The sequence below is a fragment of the Mastomys coucha genome, unplaced genomic scaffold (genome assembly GCF_008632895.1).
Source record: "Mastomys coucha isolate ucsf_1 unplaced genomic scaffold, UCSF_Mcou_1 pScaffold23, whole genome shotgun sequence".
Classification (NCBI taxonomy): domain Eukaryota; kingdom Metazoa; phylum Chordata; class Mammalia; order Rodentia; family Muridae; genus Mastomys; species Mastomys coucha.
Window position 1 is genome coordinate 4,864,628 of NW_022196906.1, and position 20,717 is coordinate 4,885,344.

Genomic DNA, 20,717 nt, shown 5'->3' on the forward strand with positions numbered 1-20,717 from the left:
TCCCTGATTTTAGTGGGATTGCTTCAAGTTTCTCTCCATTTAGTTTGATGTTGGCTACTGTTTTTCTGAATGTTGCTTTTACTATGTTCAAATATGAACCTTGAATTCCTGATCTTTACAAGACTTTTATCATGAAGGGATGTTGGATTTTGTCAAATGCTTTCTCAGCATCTAGTGAGATGATCATATGACAACCTAAATTGTTAATGGAGTTTTCTTTCCTCAAAACTATTGAAATTGATGTTTAACCTATTCTCTCAGTTTCTACTCTATGGAGTATATTCACCACAAAGCAATAAAGGTGATCTTTTAGTCAGGCATGGTGGATTATACCATACACCTCTAGAGGTTCAGAAACTTTGAGAAAAATATCATGAGCTTTCCATTAGCCTGAGGTACATAGCAAACATATGCTCTAAATAAAGCAGAAACCAAACAGACAGACAGTTTCTCAATGCATCATGCACTGCCTCCTTCCTGCTCTGAATGTGTGCAAGCTCCTGGGTTGCAGATCTACTTTCTTACCTCTGATGCTGTCCAGCTCTCAGATGAATGGCCCTGGAGAGACACAGCCTATACCTGCCTTTGTGTCAGAGCAGCAGGTTAATTTTTATGTTGTGGTTTCTGTTGAATGATATGTGACTCATTTATCAGTTTCTGTTTGAATCCTTTAAAAACAACTTTAAAGCTGATGGATTTGCTGAAGTGTAATACCTCTGCTTCTTTGGATCAAAATTTAAAAAAATTGTATAAATAAACCTTATTGGATAGAAAATTAGTTAAAATCTACTAGAAATGAATAGAGTTGGATAGTATATGAATGTCTCACAAGTGGGAGCAAAGAATAAAAAGAGGTACTTGGAGAGTTTAGTGTCTGATATCATTAATAGTTTCACCCAACTGCACCTAGAGCATGGTGCTGATACTCAACTGCTCATTGTGCATTGTTTGGTGTACTACACTGGCAGTTCTCCTGCAAACCCTGTAGTCTGTGCATTCAGACCCTTAAGTGTTAATCACACATGACATCTAAAGAACATAAACTTGTTTATTTCTTCACTGATCACTCTGCAGACAGTCTTCATCCACAGAGGCTGTCTTTCTCCAGTATATGAGACTTTACTAACCTGCATGATGTCATTTCCTTCCTCAGTGCTGGGACACCTGCTGTCTCTGCCAGCCCACAATAAGCAAAATTTTTTTGTTAGAAACTCATGTGTCTTTCTTTGCTATGCTTATAAGATCTTTTCTTAGAGCTGAGTCACAGTGACCTTTCCTAGCCATCTTACAGAAACACTGTCCTGCGGCCAGGCTACATCACATCCCAACTCTTCTTCTACTCTTTCTTTATGGAAATTACCTCCATTAGATCTTATATTACTTCTTTCCTAGATAAAGTATATCCTCTCTGTTTGCTTATATGTTCCCTACAGGTAGAGATGTGATTTGTACATTGCTATGTTCTCAATGCCTAGAACAAGACATAGTAGATGCTAACAAATATTTGTAAAAGTAATAGATATATAAATGAATTATTTCAAAAGATTTGAGGATTAAAAATGAGGATATTTTTATAATATTTCATTTGTTTGTAACTGTGTTCATGTGTGTATGGCTACATGAGTTCATGTGCTCTGTGTGTGATCAGGTGCCTGAGGCCAGAAGGTAGCACATGCCCTGAAACTGGAATAACAGGCAGGCATGAAGTACCAGGTGCATGTGTTCTGGGAACTAAATCTGGATCCTCTGCAAGAGCACTAAGCACATTTAACTACCAAGCTTTCATTCCAAACCCTGAATATGTTGTTTTTATTTTACTAACTTTCATCCCCATTACAATCTTCAATGCACTGATAGAATACGTGCCTATCTGATAGTCTTTATCAATGGCTATGATAGCTCTTAGAGGCCAGGATGGACAATAACTGAAAAAAATGTTGCATGCTGAGTTTTATAGAATCCTTTTTTTTTTTTTAAAAAGATCAATTTCTTCAGGGTTATTATAGAACTTATAAGGATCCTGGGGCCAAACCGAAATAGTTCTAAATTTAGGCATTAAACAAAAATAGCTCTAGGCTAGGAAAGCACTGCCAGCCAGTGACCATCTCTGAATCAGATGGAGGAGAAAGGCTCACAACTGACTAGAGCACTCTTGCTGCAGAGGCTGCTGAGGGAAATGGAGGGCAGCAGTTGACACTGGCTGGCTGATGTGACCATGTGACATCCTGAATGACTCCGATTTTACCATTTTCTCTATTTCCTTTTCTTTTTGGATTTCTACTTCTTTCATTATTTTTCTATGATGTTTTCACAATGACTAGAAATAAACTGAAGTAACTGTCTTGCTTTAACTTGGGACATGTCTTTGCCTCCAGGAAATCTCAGCTGCATTGCTAGCATTCAAAGGCATCACCATGGTTAGATAATGGACCCAATGATACTCCATCAGTTTAGCTATTTTCTGAGTAAAAATTGCTGAATTATTTATCCCTTAACCCAGGAAAAGGACTTTAAGAGCCTTATATTTGTTATATTACAAATAACTATGCCTAGACATCACAACCAGCATTATCCTACTTCTGTGCATAACACTTCCAAGAACACAAACTGTACCTTCCTATAGAGCAGATGTCACATATTTTACATAAACAGGAACATCACCATCATTATTACATACATAATATAATGAAGTAATAAATAAAATAATTATATAGCTATATACAATATAAAATAAAAGGCAAAATAATAAAATAAAATAAAAGTATTAATATAATAACAAAATAAAAAAAGATCATCACTTACAACCCTCTTCCTCTCTGACTTGTACCACTCAGATGGTTTCATCTCATATCAGACCAAGAGTATAGTCTCATGAGTCATACACCAGGGTCAAAGTCATCACAGTGGAAACTAATGTGCAAACTTTATGGATAGGGATATAAGTAATGTTCAAAGGCAATTTAGGAAACCTACACTATATAAATTCAACAAACAATGAAGTTGATACATTTTCAATGGCTTAAATATTAGAATAGCTGGATTTCTGCCAAAGGTCTAAGGTCAATCAAAGAACAATGTGGAACTCTTAAATGTGTTTCTTTTTCCCAATTAGTTATGCATGATTTAATTTACACACAAAGAATTAACAGTATTCACATTCCAAAAGCCCTATATAATTTGTTTAAAAAATATAGACAGCAGGACTTTCCCTGTGTGTTTTTCTGTATCTCAGTTTTATAGGCTTCCTTAGGGGATAGTGTTAGAAGAATAGAATTCTCTACCCACCTTTTGTTCTGAATAGAGAAGAAACCAATGGGATACAGCTGTTTGCTCACAAATGACTGAAATGACTACAGAGAGCAGTCCTGCTCCTCCTGTGCTCCTGGTAAATAATGTGAGAGCCCATTCATCAATAGCTACATTCACGCTAGCATTGTTGTGTTTGAAATTTAACTCTGCTTGAAAGGCAGTGTTGTCACCATTCAGAGACAATTCATCTGGACACGATGAACAATAAGTCTTCTGAGCATTATTTTGAAACAAAGAAATTTGATTTAGATGATCAATTTAAAGAATATTTGGTGATCATCATGACTTTTTTCTAAATGACAGAATATTTTAACACATACTTCTCACTCCTGTCCAATACTAAGTAGAGAACAATTTTCAATAAGTGTAGTGTAAATGAAAACACTTTCAGCTGACCTTATACTTTAACTCTCTGTATAATCTTCATTAAACTGAAACACAGACTTGCAGTCATCTCTTATGATTCTGAACTAGTTTGTTAGTTGATGAGTTAATTTTATTTCACCCCGGAAATTGTGACAATTATTCATGACTTTTAATATGGTCTTTGCTGTTAAGATACAAGTAGTAAAGTGCATTCGATTCAGGTGATCCAGCTCTTACCCCTACCTCCTGCCCTGCCAACAAGGAAAAATTAAACCATTCTTAATACCATCACAGTATAGCTGATAAAGTCAGCTTGAATTGTCACAGTGAGGTAGCTCCTGTTATCATCAGGACTTCCCAGAGGGCTACTACAATGTATAAATGTATAATTTAAAAATGACCAGGAAGAAGCCTTAGTTCATTTTTTTTCTAAATTCCAATAGGCCAGTCAGTTACTGGGCACCTGTTTGCTGTAGTGCCTTTGTTTCTGTTTTCCTTTATAAGTTCTGACAATGACAAAGGTTTTCACGATTTACCACACCAACACCAAGGAAGACAGTATTTGTATAAGCTTATCAGTGACAGACACTCTCTGTTCACTAGTACATCATTGGCTTGGCAGAGGAAACAAACTGTCTCCTTTTCAATAAAATGGATTTATCCCAAGGAGAATAGGGGTAAGGGAGAAAGAAAGTGCTATTGTTGTTGTCCTTGTTGCTATTTTTAAACCAATGCAGCTTACAAAAACATCTGCAAGTGACTGAAAAGGTATCTATAGGGGCTTATGTGAGAATTGGAGGATAGTCATTGTAGCTGATCAGTTCGACTTCCCTTCTCATCTGGTATGTTCAAGAACATTAGGATGGGAGGCAGCCCACACATTGTATATCGACTAGTTTCCATCTGCCTAGGAGCAAATGCCCAGGACACAAAACATTAAAGGAAGAAAAGGCATTGTAGACCTTGTGTGTGGCAGCAATCTGAAGTATGTGAGGAGGTTTGCTGGCCTCATAAAGCTGCAATTATTGGAGGAATACATACCTTTATCATGAACAAGACTGCAATGCACATGCTAAGCAGATATTATCTATGGAAACATCTGTGTCACCAATAAAGAATAATTTATGTTATATGAAAAGGAGCTTTGCTATGATGAATGCTATTACAATATCCTCTCATGTTAAATATTTATAAGTGAATTAGCATAATTCTTAGCCGTTGTCCAAGAGAACTAAGACAACCGAGGAACCCATTGGCCAGAGTATTTTGTACAGCACAGAGAATCAATTCACACTTTTTATTTTGTTGTTGCTCATTCAAACCTGGAGAATAAATAAAGAGTAATTTGTAAAGAGCTGCCATAAGTCAGAAAAGTTCCTCATTATTTCAACATATATAAGGGTGAAACCCACTGTTATTTCCTATTACTGCTTGTGCATTTACTTGGAGAGTGACATGTCCTCTGAGAGTCATTTTTACATTGAACAATAATATGGATAATTTTACTCCAACAGAGGTAAGTATATTGATGATTCTGTATGTGTATATGTATGTATATACAAATATAACTTTAAAATTATACTATAATAATTATGAATTCATCTCAAAATGTTTTTTATATGCTATTATAAAAATATTAGCTCTTTAGAAGTTAATTAATTTAGTATTGAAGAAAATAATGTACTGGCTTTTAAAGCTTTTCTTTTACATACAGCTAGTAAGTTTTAGGTATTATCCTCTCTTCTGTTACAATCTCAAAAATAAGAAGACAGAAATATCCACTAGTCCTAACTATTAACTATAAACAGAATTGTTACTAGTAAACTTGCCTGAAAAATAACGAAGCATATAGTAGATCTAAGACTGAAAACTTTGTGTTCCATTGCTGGATGTATACACATTACAGCCTTCTCAGCTTCTCTGTTCAAAAAGGTTCTTCTCTTTCCCATCCCTAGGTTCTGTATTTACCTCATGGGATTTGCTTTGAACAATAAGGCTTTGGCAAACTGAACATCAAGACTTGGAAAAGCTTGCACACTGTAGTTTGCCCTTCCTCTTGTTCCTGCAGACCTTAACACCACATGCACTTAGAAAATGATTCTGTAGAGCTGGAAGGTACTACACAAGCTTCCATGGGAGAAAAGACACTAGCAGTCTTCCCAAGCTACAACAACCTGTCAGATAGGATGTACCTGATAGTACCACAGTGGCATGGCAGTTACATCTGTAATCGTTCACTCTCTGGTTGAATGTGAGGCCTTCTCCACAGAAGAAATTTCATTCCTTATACAGAAAAAACACTCAAATGTCCATGGATAGTGGAATGAGGCTTTAGTGAGAACCTGCCATTCTTTTAGTACATGCCTATGGGATTCAACTGCTTTCTGAATGTGCACGTTTATACCCAAAGAGAAGTGTTGCTTTTAGCCTTGATTAGAAAAGCTTCTGTTTGTAGTGGATGGTGGTTAATATAGAGAGGTATAAATGGTCAAAATGCTAAATATAAAGAACTACAGAGTTTACTGTTCTAAATCAGATATATATGTATATATTACCTCTTCAATGCTCAGGAAAGAATGGAGAAGCCTATGTATGGGAAGCAGTTCTGTGAAACTGCATCTTTCTGGCATGACATTTTTGTTAGACTCACGAATTTCTAGCAGCTGTGGTTCCCAGGGCCAGATATGCACATGATATGAATAACAGAAAAGAGTCTACATACTTGAACATACACAAAGAAGTATGGCTATGCTATGCACACTTTTTCAAATTTTCTTCTTTTCTGTTCTTTCTGTTGCTAATGCCTATGCCAGGTTAAATGATTCCCACATTCCAGGGTTCTCCTATGCCCCTCTCCTCTTGCCACATGAGAACCTGAATGACAGACAAGTGGTCAAGGTGCCCAGCTTTTTGTGTGTTCTTGGTAATCTGAGCTTACATACAGCAAACATTTTACCTGCTGAGTCATCTCCTGGAGGCCTGTTCTCTCTCTCTCTCTCTCTCTCTCTCTCTCTCTCTCTCTCTCTCTCTCTCTTGTTCTCTCTCTCTCTCTCTCTTGTTCTCTCTCTCTCTCTCTTTCTCTCTCTCTCTGTCTCTTCCTCCCATCCTCTCTCTCTCTCTCTCTCTCTCTCTCTCTCTCTCTCTCTCTCTCTCTCAGTAGTTTTATTTGCCCTAGTACTTCCATGGTTTTGGGCACCATAAGATACTCTAAAATGATTTATTTACAGGACTCCTGCTGCAGTCCTGTAATCAGTCATTTCTGAAATATCCCTTGTTTCTTCAAGAGCAAACTTAATAAAACAAAAGATCTTGACACTTTATGTGCTATTTCTACAGGAATACACTGCATCATGTGTTCTAGAATGACTGAAATACATCAGCTATATCTATATCATCTATATCTACATCAATATCTATATATCTGTATTTGTGTATGGAAGCATTTGTGTTTGTTATAGGAATGCATTCAACAGCTCTAACCCACTGCCACATGGGTAACTGACAAACTTTCTACACTTATAGGTATAAGCTCTGCTATATTATCTGCATCCTCTAACTTGGTTCCTTAGGTACATGATATTAGCAGTGCACATTGGGAAACAGCGTTATTAAACAGAGAACTGTACAGAAGCAATATATGGGTTGCCTTTAGTTTTATAGCTCATTTCCAACATTTTTTGAAATATATACCATTTTATTTATTTTTTTGTTGGGTATTTTCTTTATTTACATTTCAACTGTTATCCTCTTTTCTGATTTCCCTCTCTCCTGGAAATACCCTATCACATCCTCCCTCCCCCTGCTTCTATGATGGTGTTCCTCCACCCACTCACCCACTTCCACCTCCCTGACCTCGATTCCCTTACACTGGGGCATCTATTGAGCCTTCATAGGACCAAGGGCCTCTCCTTCCATTACTGCATGACAAGGCCATCATCTGCTACATATGCAGCTGGAGCCGTGTGTACTTTGTTGATGGCTTAGTCCCTGGGAGTTTTGGGGGGTCTGGTTGGTTGATATTATTGTTCTTCCCATGGGGTGGCAAACCCTTTCAACTCCTTCATTCTCTTCTCTAAGTCCTCTATTAGGGGCCCTGTGCTCAGACCAATTCTTGACTGCTAACATCTGCCTTTATATTTGTAAAGCTCTGGCAGGGCCTCTCAGGAGACAGCTATATCAGGCTCCTTTCAGCATGCACTTCTTGGCATCCACAATAGTGTCTGGGTTTGGTAACTGTATATGGGATGACCCCCAGGTGGGACAGTCTTTGGGTGGCCTTTCCTTTAGTCTCTGCTCTACACTTTATCTCCATATTTGTTCCTGTGAATATTTAGTTCTCCTTCTAAGAAGGACTGAAGCACCCACTCTTTGGTCTTCCTTCTTGAGCTTCATGTGGTCTGTTAATCGTATCCTGGTTATTTGAAGCTTTTAGGCTAATATCTACTTATCAGTGAGTGTGTACCATGTGTTTTCTTTTGCGATTGGGTTACCTCACTCAGGATGATATTTTCTAGTTCTATCCATTTACTTAAGAATTTCATGAATTCATCGTTTTTAATTGCTGAGTATAAATGTACCACATTTTCTGTATCCATTCCTCTGTTGAAGGACTTCTGGGTTCTTTCTAGCTCCTGGCTATTATATATAAAGCTGCTATGAATAAAGTGGAGTATGTGTCCTTATTATATGTTGGAGCATCTTTTGAGTATATGTCCAGAAATGGTATAGCTGGGTCCTCAGGTAATACTATGTCTAATTTTCTGAGGAACTGCCAAACTGATTTCCAAAGGGGAACTTTTTTAAATGTAGCACTGCCCCCAACTGAAGTTGCCTTTTACATGGGTAATATATAATTTGATTCCTTGTCATAGTCTAGAAATAGTTTAGGGAGCATATGGTCTCCTAAATTTTTAAATTTAATTTGCATATATTAATGTTCACTCTATGATTTACATTCTCTATGGTTTTGATAACCATACTATACCATGAGTTATTATCTGGTCCATAGAGAGTGCTTTCTCATGGCCTTCAAGATGATAATTGCTTCATTTGTGCCTTTGACCACATGCTGAGCCTCTCTCCTGATAATCACTGTTCTTTCTACACCATTTCTTTTCTCAGACATGTAACTAGAATCATATAGTGCATGCTATCTGAAGAGTAGCTTCTTCCATTTAGCAGTGTGCATACAAAGTCATAAGTTCATGACATTCGCACCTCATTTGTTTTATCACTGAATCATGTTCCACTGTTAGGTAGCCCATGGCTTGATCATTCATTTATGAAAGACAACTTTCTTGTAGTTTCTTCTTTGGAGTCATTATTATTGTTAGTGCAATTATCATTGAAAAAGGTTTTCTTGTAGCTCAGTATGGTCTCAAACCCACTATGTAACCCAACCTTGAACTTCTGATATCCTTCCCTCTGCAACCTATGGGGTTGGGATTTTATATATATATATATATGTATATACATATATACATATATATATACACATATATGTGTATATATATAATATACATACAATATACATACATGTATATATATTGTATATGTATATATATACATATTATATATACATATATACATACATACATAATCATATCCAGTTTATATTCTACTGGCATAAAATATAGGGATTCCTACATGCTGGGTCCATACACTCCCACCTGAAAACATGCCAGGCCTACCAATTTATTAAAGTTTAATTGTATAAAATTACTATTATAAACTTGGAGATAAAACATCATCATTATTTAATTATTAATTGATATTAATAATGCTCTTATATACAGATATATATACATTTTCTTTTATTTTCTGATTTATATATAACTACTTTCCATGATTTCAAACCAGCTAGGTAAATACCTAGTCAAGAGGACAGGACTTCCTTGGTCTTCGTAAGTAAGAAAATTTGAATTTGTAAAAAATTGTGAGGTTCTTTTAAACGATGGAGCCATTTTGCAAGTTCAGTGAGAATAGATGGACAATAAGCCTGAGTTACACCAGCAGTTTTAGTTGTTTTTATGCTAATTTGGAACATGTATTATATCTTGCTGCACTTGCAGGTCTGATTTCAAGATAAGGGTATGATTCCCATGAAAAGTCTTTTCTCTTGAAACAGCCAGTTTTCAAGCAAGGCTGAGCTGTGTAAGAGCTCTTTCATATTTCTCAGGGAAGCACACCCAACATGGTCCAGCCACTTGGAAAAGGATGTATGCAATAAAACTCTGGGACATTATCTCGTGCCTTTAGTTGTTCTTTCTGATTCAAGAAGCACCAATCCCCTTAAACATGCACTTGGCACATAGCTTCATCGCCCTCATCTCTATCCTAGTGATCGATGTGTTAAGCATTCCCCACAAAGTGACAATTGTGTTTAACCAGGAACTCTAAAAAAATCAATACAAAAGATGATAAAACAGTGAAATAAATATAGGAAATGATTAAATATCAGAAATTTAATAATTGCATTGTCTGTAGACCACAGGAAAGACTTCAACTATAAGCATCCCTGAATAATTCTTTCTAGTAGCTATTAGGTGTGGACATCTAAGCAACTGTCTACAGGGAGCTATTAGGGGTAGACACCTAAGCAGGTGTCTACAGGGAGATTAAGTTAATTTAGTATAAAATATCTGCTATATTTGTTCCATATTAAATGTAGGTATGGTGAAGAAGTTTAAATGCTTTCCAATGTTTGATTTATTCTACTATCAATGACAACTTGATACATACAAGATCATGAGAGCTAGAAATCACAGACTCTAAGCAAGACATGGTATACTTGCATTCCTAAAACATGGCAGCTTCACTGAAGAAATATTTCCTCTGAAAACTCCATTGTTGGATGAGTTCAAGAGAAAATAACTTTGACTATTATTTCTGACCTTCAGCATTGTTAACTCACACATGAAAACAACAGATAGTTCCCAGTTCAAACAGGCAAAAGTCCTGAGAAGATATGGGAAACACTGAATTCAGCACAGGGGATAAGATTACACAGACAGAATTAGGTAGAAACAGCTTTCTGAAGACTCATTTCTTACATGATCATGATATTTATGAGCCATGCTTTTCATATAATGACCAGGATCTTTGATAGACATTTTTCAAGGTTCCACATTGGCTTCTCCCTTCAGCTTTTACAGAGAGGCTCAACCTTCACATCTCTTATTTATACTAGCTGTTTAATAAACAATGTTTACAAAAATAGTATTACTGATAAATGAATAATTAATGTGGGGTTGTTTTGTTGCTAATCAATTACTGGTGTTTGGGTGAAAGGTTTCTACATATACATTTCAGAAACATGTACACATTTTCAAGGGTACTTAATGATTACACCTTAGCACATATTGATTTATAGAAGTGAAATGTCAAATTTATCTCTACACATACAGAAATGGCTTCAGATTTCAAACTAGCACATTTGGAGTACTTTCAGATTGAGACCTGGGGTGTTAAAATGATCATATAATGTGTTGGTGAGAAGACTAAAAGCTATTGTATAATTGCTAGAAAAACTGTAGCTCAGTGACTGTAAGAGGAGGTTACATTTACTTTCTCAGTAGGTTTGATCTTCTGCCTGCCCTGTTTGACGGTTTGTACTTGTCTTCATGAAAAAACTATAACACACAAAACATGATTGTGTTCGAAGAACATATTTGATTCTTGATACATAAAAACAAACTATGGAGTCAAGGAGATACTTTCACCACATAGTGAGTACAGGGCAGTACCTGGAAAATGAGTATTCTGTATAAGGCTATATAATCCACAGTTCCATATACCAAACAGAACGTATGTATGTTACGTGGACAATATTTGTATAAATACTGATTCTTCTCAAACTCTATTTGGAATAATTTAGACGTTAGAAATAGGTTTATAAATAATTTAAAAGTTATTCTAAAGTGATAGCAGCCACATTATTTTCAGGCTTATACCATATAGGTCCCCCAAACTTTATTTAATTTAAACAACTTCTCAATATAGTTTACTTTGTACTGAAATCATAATACTTGATTTCCACACATTCCTAAAATAAATAAGCCTGAGTGTTTCAGATTTTATTATGAAGAGATTATTGTTCAAAATAGCAATTTTTCATAATTAAAGATCTTATATAGCTCCAACAACAGATCAAACCAACAGAAAGTCAAAAAGCAGCCGGACAGTGGTGGCGCACGCCTTTAGTCCCAGCACTTGGGAGGCAGAAGCAGGCGGATTTCTGAGTTCGAGGCCAGCCTGGTCAACAGCCAGGGCTGCACAGAGAAACCCTGTCTCGAAAAACCAAAAAAAAAAAAAAAAAAAAAAAAAAAAAAAAAAAAAAAAAAAAAAAAAAAAAAAAGTCAAAAAACTATGCTAAATAGATAAATTTGTTAATATATGCTTTAAAAGTGTTATATAGAGCACAACTGATAAAGGGACTCAGTGGGTATAGGCAATTGTCACCAAACCTGATGACTTGCCATTTGGTCACTGGGACCCACAGAATGAAGGAAGAAGAAAAATTCCTGCAGATTTTTTTCATACCTCCCCATGCAGACTGTTGTATATTGTGCTTGTGTGTATGCAAGCACACATATACACACAGAGAATATAAATGCTTAAAAATAAGATTGTGTGTGTGCTTATGTGTATGTGTAAAATAAATAAATATATTCCTGTTTGGCAGGGAATATTTTATATTGCATATTTATATTTATATACATTGTCCAAAGCTTCTGAGGGCTAGTAATGATAAACAGTGAGAACCAATAAGGTAGATACTTATTCATTATTTTTATTATGTACATCATTATTGGGTTTTATGATTTTTTTTTTTTTGCAGTGTTGGCAAGGTTGTTTAGTTCTTCTTAACAGTATCAGTATTGGTATAAATTCTAACCAGCATAAGAAAAGCTCTATGGAGGAGATCTTCATACAGTTTTCTTCACTGAGACTTAATACCAACCAGATAACTATGTATGCATTTTACCTGGAAGACACCTGGTGACAGACAGGAACAGAATCAGTCTCCAAGAGGAAGCCATGCTGAGTCACTGGACTCTTCTGAATCCCAGAGTGCTGATGACTATTGATGTTTCCTCATTGATGAAAATCCTGTTGAGATAGATACAGATTTCAAAAGCAGAGAAAGCCCTCTTCTCCCACAGAATCTCATATTATTACCCACAACCTAAAGTGCACAGGTTACATACATAGAGTCTTTTTATTGTCTTAGTTATGGTAATTTCTAATTTTTTTAACTTCTGTGAAAAGTCACCAAGACAAAAAGGTAATTTGAGGGAAAGGATTTATTTCATCTTATAGTTTATATCTTATAACTTCATCATCTGGGAAAATCAGGGCAGGAACTCATGACAGAAACCTGGAGGCAGGAGCTAACGCAGAAGCAATGGGGGAATACTGTTACTGACTTGTTCCATGGCTTGCACCACCTTATTTCTTACAACGTACTGGACAGTCTGCTGATGGTGGCACTGCCCACAGTGAACTGGCTTCTCACATATCAACCATCAACCAAAAAATTTAAGCACATACTCACACACAGGCCTATTTGGTAGGGAGTTTTTCTCAATTGAGGGTCCCAATTTCATAATGACTCCAGATTGTGTCAAGTTGACACAAAAGTAGCCAGCACACCTAATGATGATATTAAAATAAATTCTGCTACCATTCAGTTAATGTGCAACATGGAACTTCAAAAAATTGATAAACTGTCTCTATTTACTTCTGTTGAATATTCTGTTGGAGACTATAAAACCAACAGACTCTAAAAGAGAAGAGTTTTCCTCACAGAGAGTATATAATTATATATTACACTAGACAAATTATTTGACTTGAAAACAGGAATGAAGCACAGTTTCCATTAGTGTACGCTCCTGTTCTAGAAAGAAACTAATGATCAGTTAGCCAAGAGATTTTACACACCATGCCTGGAGCTCTTGGAAACCTCCATAGAAGACAGTCTCATTTAATTATTAATATCAACTGCCTTTGTTGATAACTCTAGTGATTATCTGTAGTGTGTTAGAGTTCCCTCCTTCGGTGCTTAATATCTCATAGCATCTTTTGCTAGCCAGAACCTGAGGGAAATAAGGATTTTCATGAATATTTAATATTTTTATAATGCTATTTTTATAACAATAAGCAGAATAGCACATTGATACCTTTTGGTTTCCATTTCTGCCCTGAAAGGCAGAGTAAACATGAAAGGAATGTAAAGCTCCAGGACCAAACTTTCTCCCAAATCTTGACCAGTCTGCCTTGCATGCTCTTATTTTATACTAAGTTGCAAATTTCAAGAGTCAGCTGTGATTTTTCTGGCCAAGTCTCCATTAGGTTAAGAAGCAGTTGCATAGTACTCTGATGGTTTTTACATAATTATTTCCTTGATGTAGGTTTTTGTTATGGACTTTGAGTTTAAGGTTGTCTCTGTCTTTTAGGAAATATCTTCAAATATAGGCATGCATTTCCTTCTAACTAAGTTATAATTTAATAGAGAGAAATGAAAGAATAGAATCTCTTGTTAATTTTTCTCTCTGAAACAGTTACTTTTCATTTTATTTATATTTTGAAGTCCAAGCTTAATTAGTAATCAAAATAAGAAGAAAGTTAAGTGTGAATAATCATGAATTGATTTATACCTGGCCCCAACAATACAAGGAATTTTCCATCATCTTTTTATGAGTAAATATCACAAATAAGTAAAACATGAAATCACATTAAAGAAGACATAGGTAATTTTTAAGATTTAAAACCATTTTGTTATTTAATTATGATTTAAATAATAAATAAAATTGTTTCCAAAGAAGAAAGAAAACTTAATAGATCACAATGATGGGGAAATGGAATGGAAGTCACTGGAATTTAAACAATTATTGGTGAAGATTGTACACTTTGAATTGTCACATTTATTTCATGATATGACTGATTTTCTTTTTTTCTTTTTCTTTCTTTCTTTCCTTCTTTCTTTTTCTTTCTTTTTTTGAGAAGGCAACATGTTTTCCTGAATTGATTTCGGCAACTTTCTACTCCATTCCAGGTCCTCAAAATTGCTCATATCAATGGTCAAACATCCTCTATTTTTTTTAATTCCTCATCTTCAACAAATGAAAATGGTACTGCAGGATCTACAGACTGCCCCCTGGCAATGTCCACGGAAACCCTTCACTAACAGTCCTGCACTCAGAACATAGAAGGAAAACATTTAAAAATCAAGACAACAGGAAAGCTGTAAAGTCCATAGTGTTGTATATAAAGTATTATCACACCTTTTTTCCCTATAAAATGTAAATACTGGTACACTGAATTTGATGACAAAATAATTTATCTTATATTAAAGGGTCTTTTTGTCTAATAAAGTGTGTGTGTGTGCATGCGTGTGTGTGTGTGCTCAGTAAAAAGGAGCAATATTTGATTCATGGGGCTTAAAAACATCAAAATCATAGTTCTTTAAAATAAATTCCTTAAAAGATATCTAATTTGACTCCTTCCTCTTTTCCTGATTACAGTTTCTTTGTTTTTGAGGCAAGTTAAAAGTGTAATAAGCTGTAAGGTTATAAAACTGCGAAGCATTTACAAGATTTTTCTTAAAAACAGTTATCATATGACTTAAAATACCCTGAGAGAACTTTAAAACAACAAGATAACTTATCACAAACATATTATGTCCATGCTAGATGTCAAATCAAATTATCATTACTGAGGACATGCTCTGGAAGCTAATGTGAAGAGTGTACATTACAAGTGCCTTCTCAGTGATGCACAGTCAGTACGTTACCTGCTGTGAAGTGAGACGCTGGAAAGCCACATTACTAATTTGAAAACATTTGAAAAAGTCATGCTTTTATGAGAATGTGTTGTAGTTCTCAGCAACAAGCATCCACACACCTGGCATGCTTAAAATCCAGTAGCTGGAAAGCCACTTCTTTTATTAGCCCCTGGATTATTACAGATCTTTGCAAGTGAAATCACACACTAGTTTCTGTCATTACCCAGAAAGAATGAATCATAGTGAGTTTGACCACATAGATATCAAACAATCAAACAATATGTCACACTATCCAGGAAGGAGAAGATGCTATGGGTTAGGTGAGCCATAAATGATGTGATGAAATATGATTGTGTAACTGCAAGTCAGTCTTGCTCCTAAAGATACATACAGCAAAGGGGGATAGAGATTGAAACAGAGGGAGGGTGGTAGAGAAAGGATTAAGGGGAGGGGATGCACATATACAGAGAGAGAGAGAGAGAGAGAGAGAGAGAGGGAGGGAAAGAGAGAGAGAGAGAGAGAGAGAGAGAGAGAGAGAGAGAGAGAGAGAGAAGAGGAATGGAGAGAGGGAAGGAGGGAGAGAGAGAGGGAGGGAGACTTGCTCAGGTGTCCTGGTCAAGATCCTGTCACTGACAGATTGCTCTCTGTCCCACCTCTCTGTCTTCCTCTCTCCCCTTTCTCCTATTCTACCTACTTCCAGCAATAGTTCTAAAGGTTATAGCTCAAGATGTTTCAGGCTGTATCTTATCTCTTGTTTTCTGTTTTATTCTTAGGATGAAATATAAAACTGTTATATAGTTGCAAGGCTACAGATGTCTGGCTGCTGTTTAACCTTCTGACTTGATTTTGCAGGATCTCAGACTCCCCACCTTCCCACACTGGGGCTTTTGCAGGAGTCTGTGGCCTCTTGGGACTTTTTTTTTTTTTTTTTTTTTTTCCGAGACAGGGTTTCTCTGTGTAGCCTTGGCTGTCCTGGAACTCACTCTGTAGACCAGGCTGGCCTCGAACTCAGAAATCCGCCTGCCTCTGCCTCCCAAGTGCTGGGATTAAAGGCGTGCGCCACCACCGCCCGGCCCTGGGACTTTTTTTTCAGTTTTAATTTGTTGAAGAGAATTCCTTCCAGAAGCCTCCTTTGCTTTCCTTAAAACAACAAAATCTCTTCTCTTCACCTTACTGCCCCTGCCTTTGCTTTGGTATTTACTCAATCTTTCCTTCCTACTTAAATATCGTATTGGTAAAAGCAATGTATTTGTCTTGTTTATTTTTACAGGCCTAGTATCTAGAAGAATAACAGGCATTTAGAAAAAAAAAACAATTAATGCTTTTAGATAATAATTACTGAAAGAATTGTAGGGTTTAGTAAGGAAAACATTTGGAAGGGGAATACAAAAATGTAAAAACAAATCAATCTCATATTTACACAATAACACATGTTAAGCAATATAAATTATGCAATATGTTTCTTACTGATATAAATAATTTATTTTGGTTCAGAGAGCTAGTTAAGATGGGGTAGACTTTCACTACCTTCAATAATCTCATTGCACACCAGAGTCCACACAAGGACATTTTAGAGATGCTCACCTGATAGTGCAACTGCTAGCAAAGGAACCAAAAATATTGGAAAATACTTGACAACTCATCTCTGACTAAGAGAATATAACTTTGTCCACACAGAAGTAAAGTGTCTCTGGGCTAGAGAGATGTATCAGAGGCTAAGAGCACATACTGTTCCCACAAACTCTTGGGGTTTTTTTTTTCCCAGCAGGCAGATCAGGAAATCAACAACTTTAAGTAACTCTGGCTCCAGAAAATCTGATGCCCTCTTATGTAATATGATGCCATCATATTACATAATTAAAAATAAAATAAAATAAATGAAGCCTTTCTTTCCTGATTATTTTCCTGTTTCATTTGTGGAAATACTACCATCGTATGTCAAAATTATATGGAACTGTAGAATACAAATTCTATACTACTCAAAAGTATCTTTGTGACGGGAGGAAACATGAGGGATGACTGTGCTTTTACAGTATGTCGAGCGAGGGACAGCGTTGCCGAGGCTTTTGTTTTGTTTTTGAACCAACTAGTTTTTTCTTTTAGACTTTTACTCTACTCTAAAAATTGTAAGTCAGTTATTCATTTTTAGTTTTACATTAAGGACATTTTTGTTTTCTATTTTAAATATTTACAAATCCTGTTGCTCTATTCACTGAAAACAACATTTGGTAGACTATATGATATTGGAAGTTGACATTTACAATATTATGCTTAGTTTCGTAGTTTTTGTGGCTTTCGCCATCAACATTTATATATTTCATTAAGAAGAGGTTAGATTTGGGAATTTCTTTACAACACTAGAACTCTCTTTAGGAAAAATAGGAAATCTGTTAAAACTAGGTTGGACAGAACTTATTAGTATGCTTAGAGAAACTCAGCAAATGTGACATAAAACATTCTATAATGTTAGATATGTGTGAAAAGTGTATAAAAGAACAAAAGCTTCATGTTCTGCCTGGTACATTGAAAATGTCCTTTAAGGACACAGCTTTTTTGTGCGCTTGTCTCTAAGTCTGAAAGAAGCACAGCCGTCCACCATCACTGCAGCAATGACAATTGCTTATTACATTTTATTCTGTTAACATATTCTTTCCAATTTGAGCCAAGTATAAAAATTATATAAAATTAAATTATTTTTCATAATAAATGGGACACAAATATATCAGGCACAAATATTTTTCTATTAGAGACACATATACTTGTGAATTAATAATTGATTTATTTCCCTGGATAGTTATTTCCTTGGATATTGCTTACCCAATAGCTAGGCAGAAGAGATATAGATGGGGTTTAGCTTTACTAGGCTTGGAGTTGGAGGATACTAGAAGGATGAGGAGAGGATAGAGGAGGAAGAAGAAGTGGCTATAGGTTAGGCGAGCCATGAAAATGTTGCCTTGAGGGCTGGACAGTTGAAACAATATGCAGTAAGTAGTAATTTGAGGTTATCAATAGGGAAGTAGATTCTAATAGAATAGAGTAGGTATCTGCCCAGCTCTTGTTCTGTTTAAGGCTTATTGTAAATATAAAGGCTATGTATGTGTTTTATCCACAAAGTAGGGTAAAAAATCCAGGCCAGAATTAAATAATTTCGACACCATAGTCATTTGCAGCATCCATACTGGCCTTGAGAGGTATTTCTTACTGAATGCAGTTCTCAAACATGCCTAATACTATAGACCTTTTTACATCACTTGCACTGATTGTGTCTAAGCACTGAGCACTTAATATGTATTTAAAGCCTCTACCTTGTTTCTGGGGCACTCATTGATCTGTGTATGATCACCACAGTGTTTATTTAAGTCATATAGCTCCAGTATCATGGAGAAACAGGCTCATGGCAGACACAATCAATATCAAAACCTAACAGTTTACTAAGTAATGAACTGGTAGTGAACAAGGTGACCTACTAACATTCTGGATTATTTCACCTATGGGTAGGAAATGAATGTTGCATATCAGTTAAGTCCCTGTCCATAGAGATGAAATGGCAATGTTTCTCCAATTTCCCCAAGCCAGGAAGTGTGGATACACATATTGGTAAAGCTGATGAATCATGAGCATCTTTTTCTGAAGACTCAATGAACATCTTAACCGTGGTCCTTTCCTCCGTTCAAAGCTCAAATCCCTTTTGCCAGAAAGATGTTCCTTAAAGTTTGAGTAAGCAGAGCATAAGACTCACAGGGGGACTTAATGCCTTTTGAAGAGGAGTGGTGTCCTGTATGACCTTGAAGCTCTGTAGTGCACCTGTGCAAAACAGTAAATAATAAAATATAGCCTGGAAGACAGAAGAAATGAAACCCAGGATGTATGCTTGTCTTCATCTGTGTGTAATCATATATATCCTGTGAGGCCCAAGTAGCAGTGTCAGAAGTGGTCAGGCTTTCATACTTAGCCAGACTGAGTTATGATTCTGCATGTCCCAGGAAGAAAAATGGCTGTTGTAGGTCATGACAACCTGCCTGAAGATATAGCTAACATTGCTTGCATATTTGTGGATGTTCTTCAGCCTGGGATTTTTTAGTGTGTTTCTAAGCATAGTAAGTATTTTTCTGTTTGCTACTAATCTACATATGTCTTTTCAATGCAACAGTCTGTCCTTGTGGAAACAGGTTCAACAAGGCTCAAGAAAGTTTTCTGAGCCTCCAAGTAACATTTATAATTTATGGCTCTTGGCTATTTATTGCTCAATAGTACACATAATGAAGGCAGTTTGGAAGTTAATTCCAAAAATTGCCCATGAGTTTTCTACCTGGTGACAGACATCACAGCAGAGGCAGAACAACATCTCATCCAAAGGGCACCTTTGAGCGCTAACACTGTGCTAGGATCCCATTTTCAGCTGTGTGTTCTTCTGTTGGCAGGTTTACCTTTCTGGAAATTTGTGAACTGGACATAGTATTTAACTACCTTCTTGAGGTAATATATGAAATAATATTAACATTTTTAAATGTTTTAGTGAACTAGTTAGGAGGAGAACAAAAGTCAGCTCTTCAGACAATGACCAAACAGAACTCTAGGCAATACTGAATAGTAGGATGTTTTCTAAAACCTGGCTACCTTTAGGTTGATATAATAGCTGTCATGAGACAAGAACATAAAACCTACAAATCAATACACTGGACTTTATGTAGAAGAACCCAACAGTATACGATACAAAAGGAATTATTTCTCCTGAAGCCTCTTTCTAGGGACAGTGAAATAAAAATGTTTGTCATAAATCATTGGTTTGAATATAAAAACAAACAAATAAAAACTCTTATAGCGCAAAACCTACAGTCAATATAAAAATACATAGGAAGTGCTATCACAATGAATGAGGAGAATTAATAAATGATAAGAAGCTGAGATTGAGAAGTAAGAAGCTGAAATAAAGATGGCAAACCTCATCTCAGTAGGACAGATGCAGGGAACTTAGGAAAGAAGAGAAAATGGGGCTGGAGATGGTGGCAATGTGCTGGACCTGCCTCATGGGGTTCTATACAGGGAGGACTAGGGGTCAGCTCATATCTAAGACATTGTAGCTGTTATTTTCAGTTCTGATAAAAGTTAACATTAGTAAGACCAGGAAAAGAAATGAACAAACTAATACAAGAAGAATGGATGCCAAGTCAATTAGGATGAAAGAGGGAGAAAGGGAAATTAGCTATAAAAATGAGACTTTTATTTGAGTACTTAGTGATAGGGATGGGGTAGGAAG

General features: G+C 36.1%; 1 protein-coding gene across 5 annotated transcripts in view; it reads right to left on the minus strand.

The window, feature by feature from the left end:
- Nucleotides 1-20,717, minus strand: part of Cntn5 (contactin 5) — a 1,204,186-nt gene that overhangs the window by 693,402 nt on the left and 490,067 nt on the right. For all 5 annotated transcript variants that reach the window (XM_031346014.1, XM_031346011.1, XM_031346010.1 and 2 more), the window contains one exon: nt 12,662-12,786. In XM_031346014.1, the coding sequence (XP_031201874.1) occupies nt 12,662-12,716 (55 nt within the window). In that variant the 5' untranslated portion in view covers nt 12,717-12,786. The remainder of the gene's footprint in view (nt 1-12,661; nt 12,787-20,717) is intronic.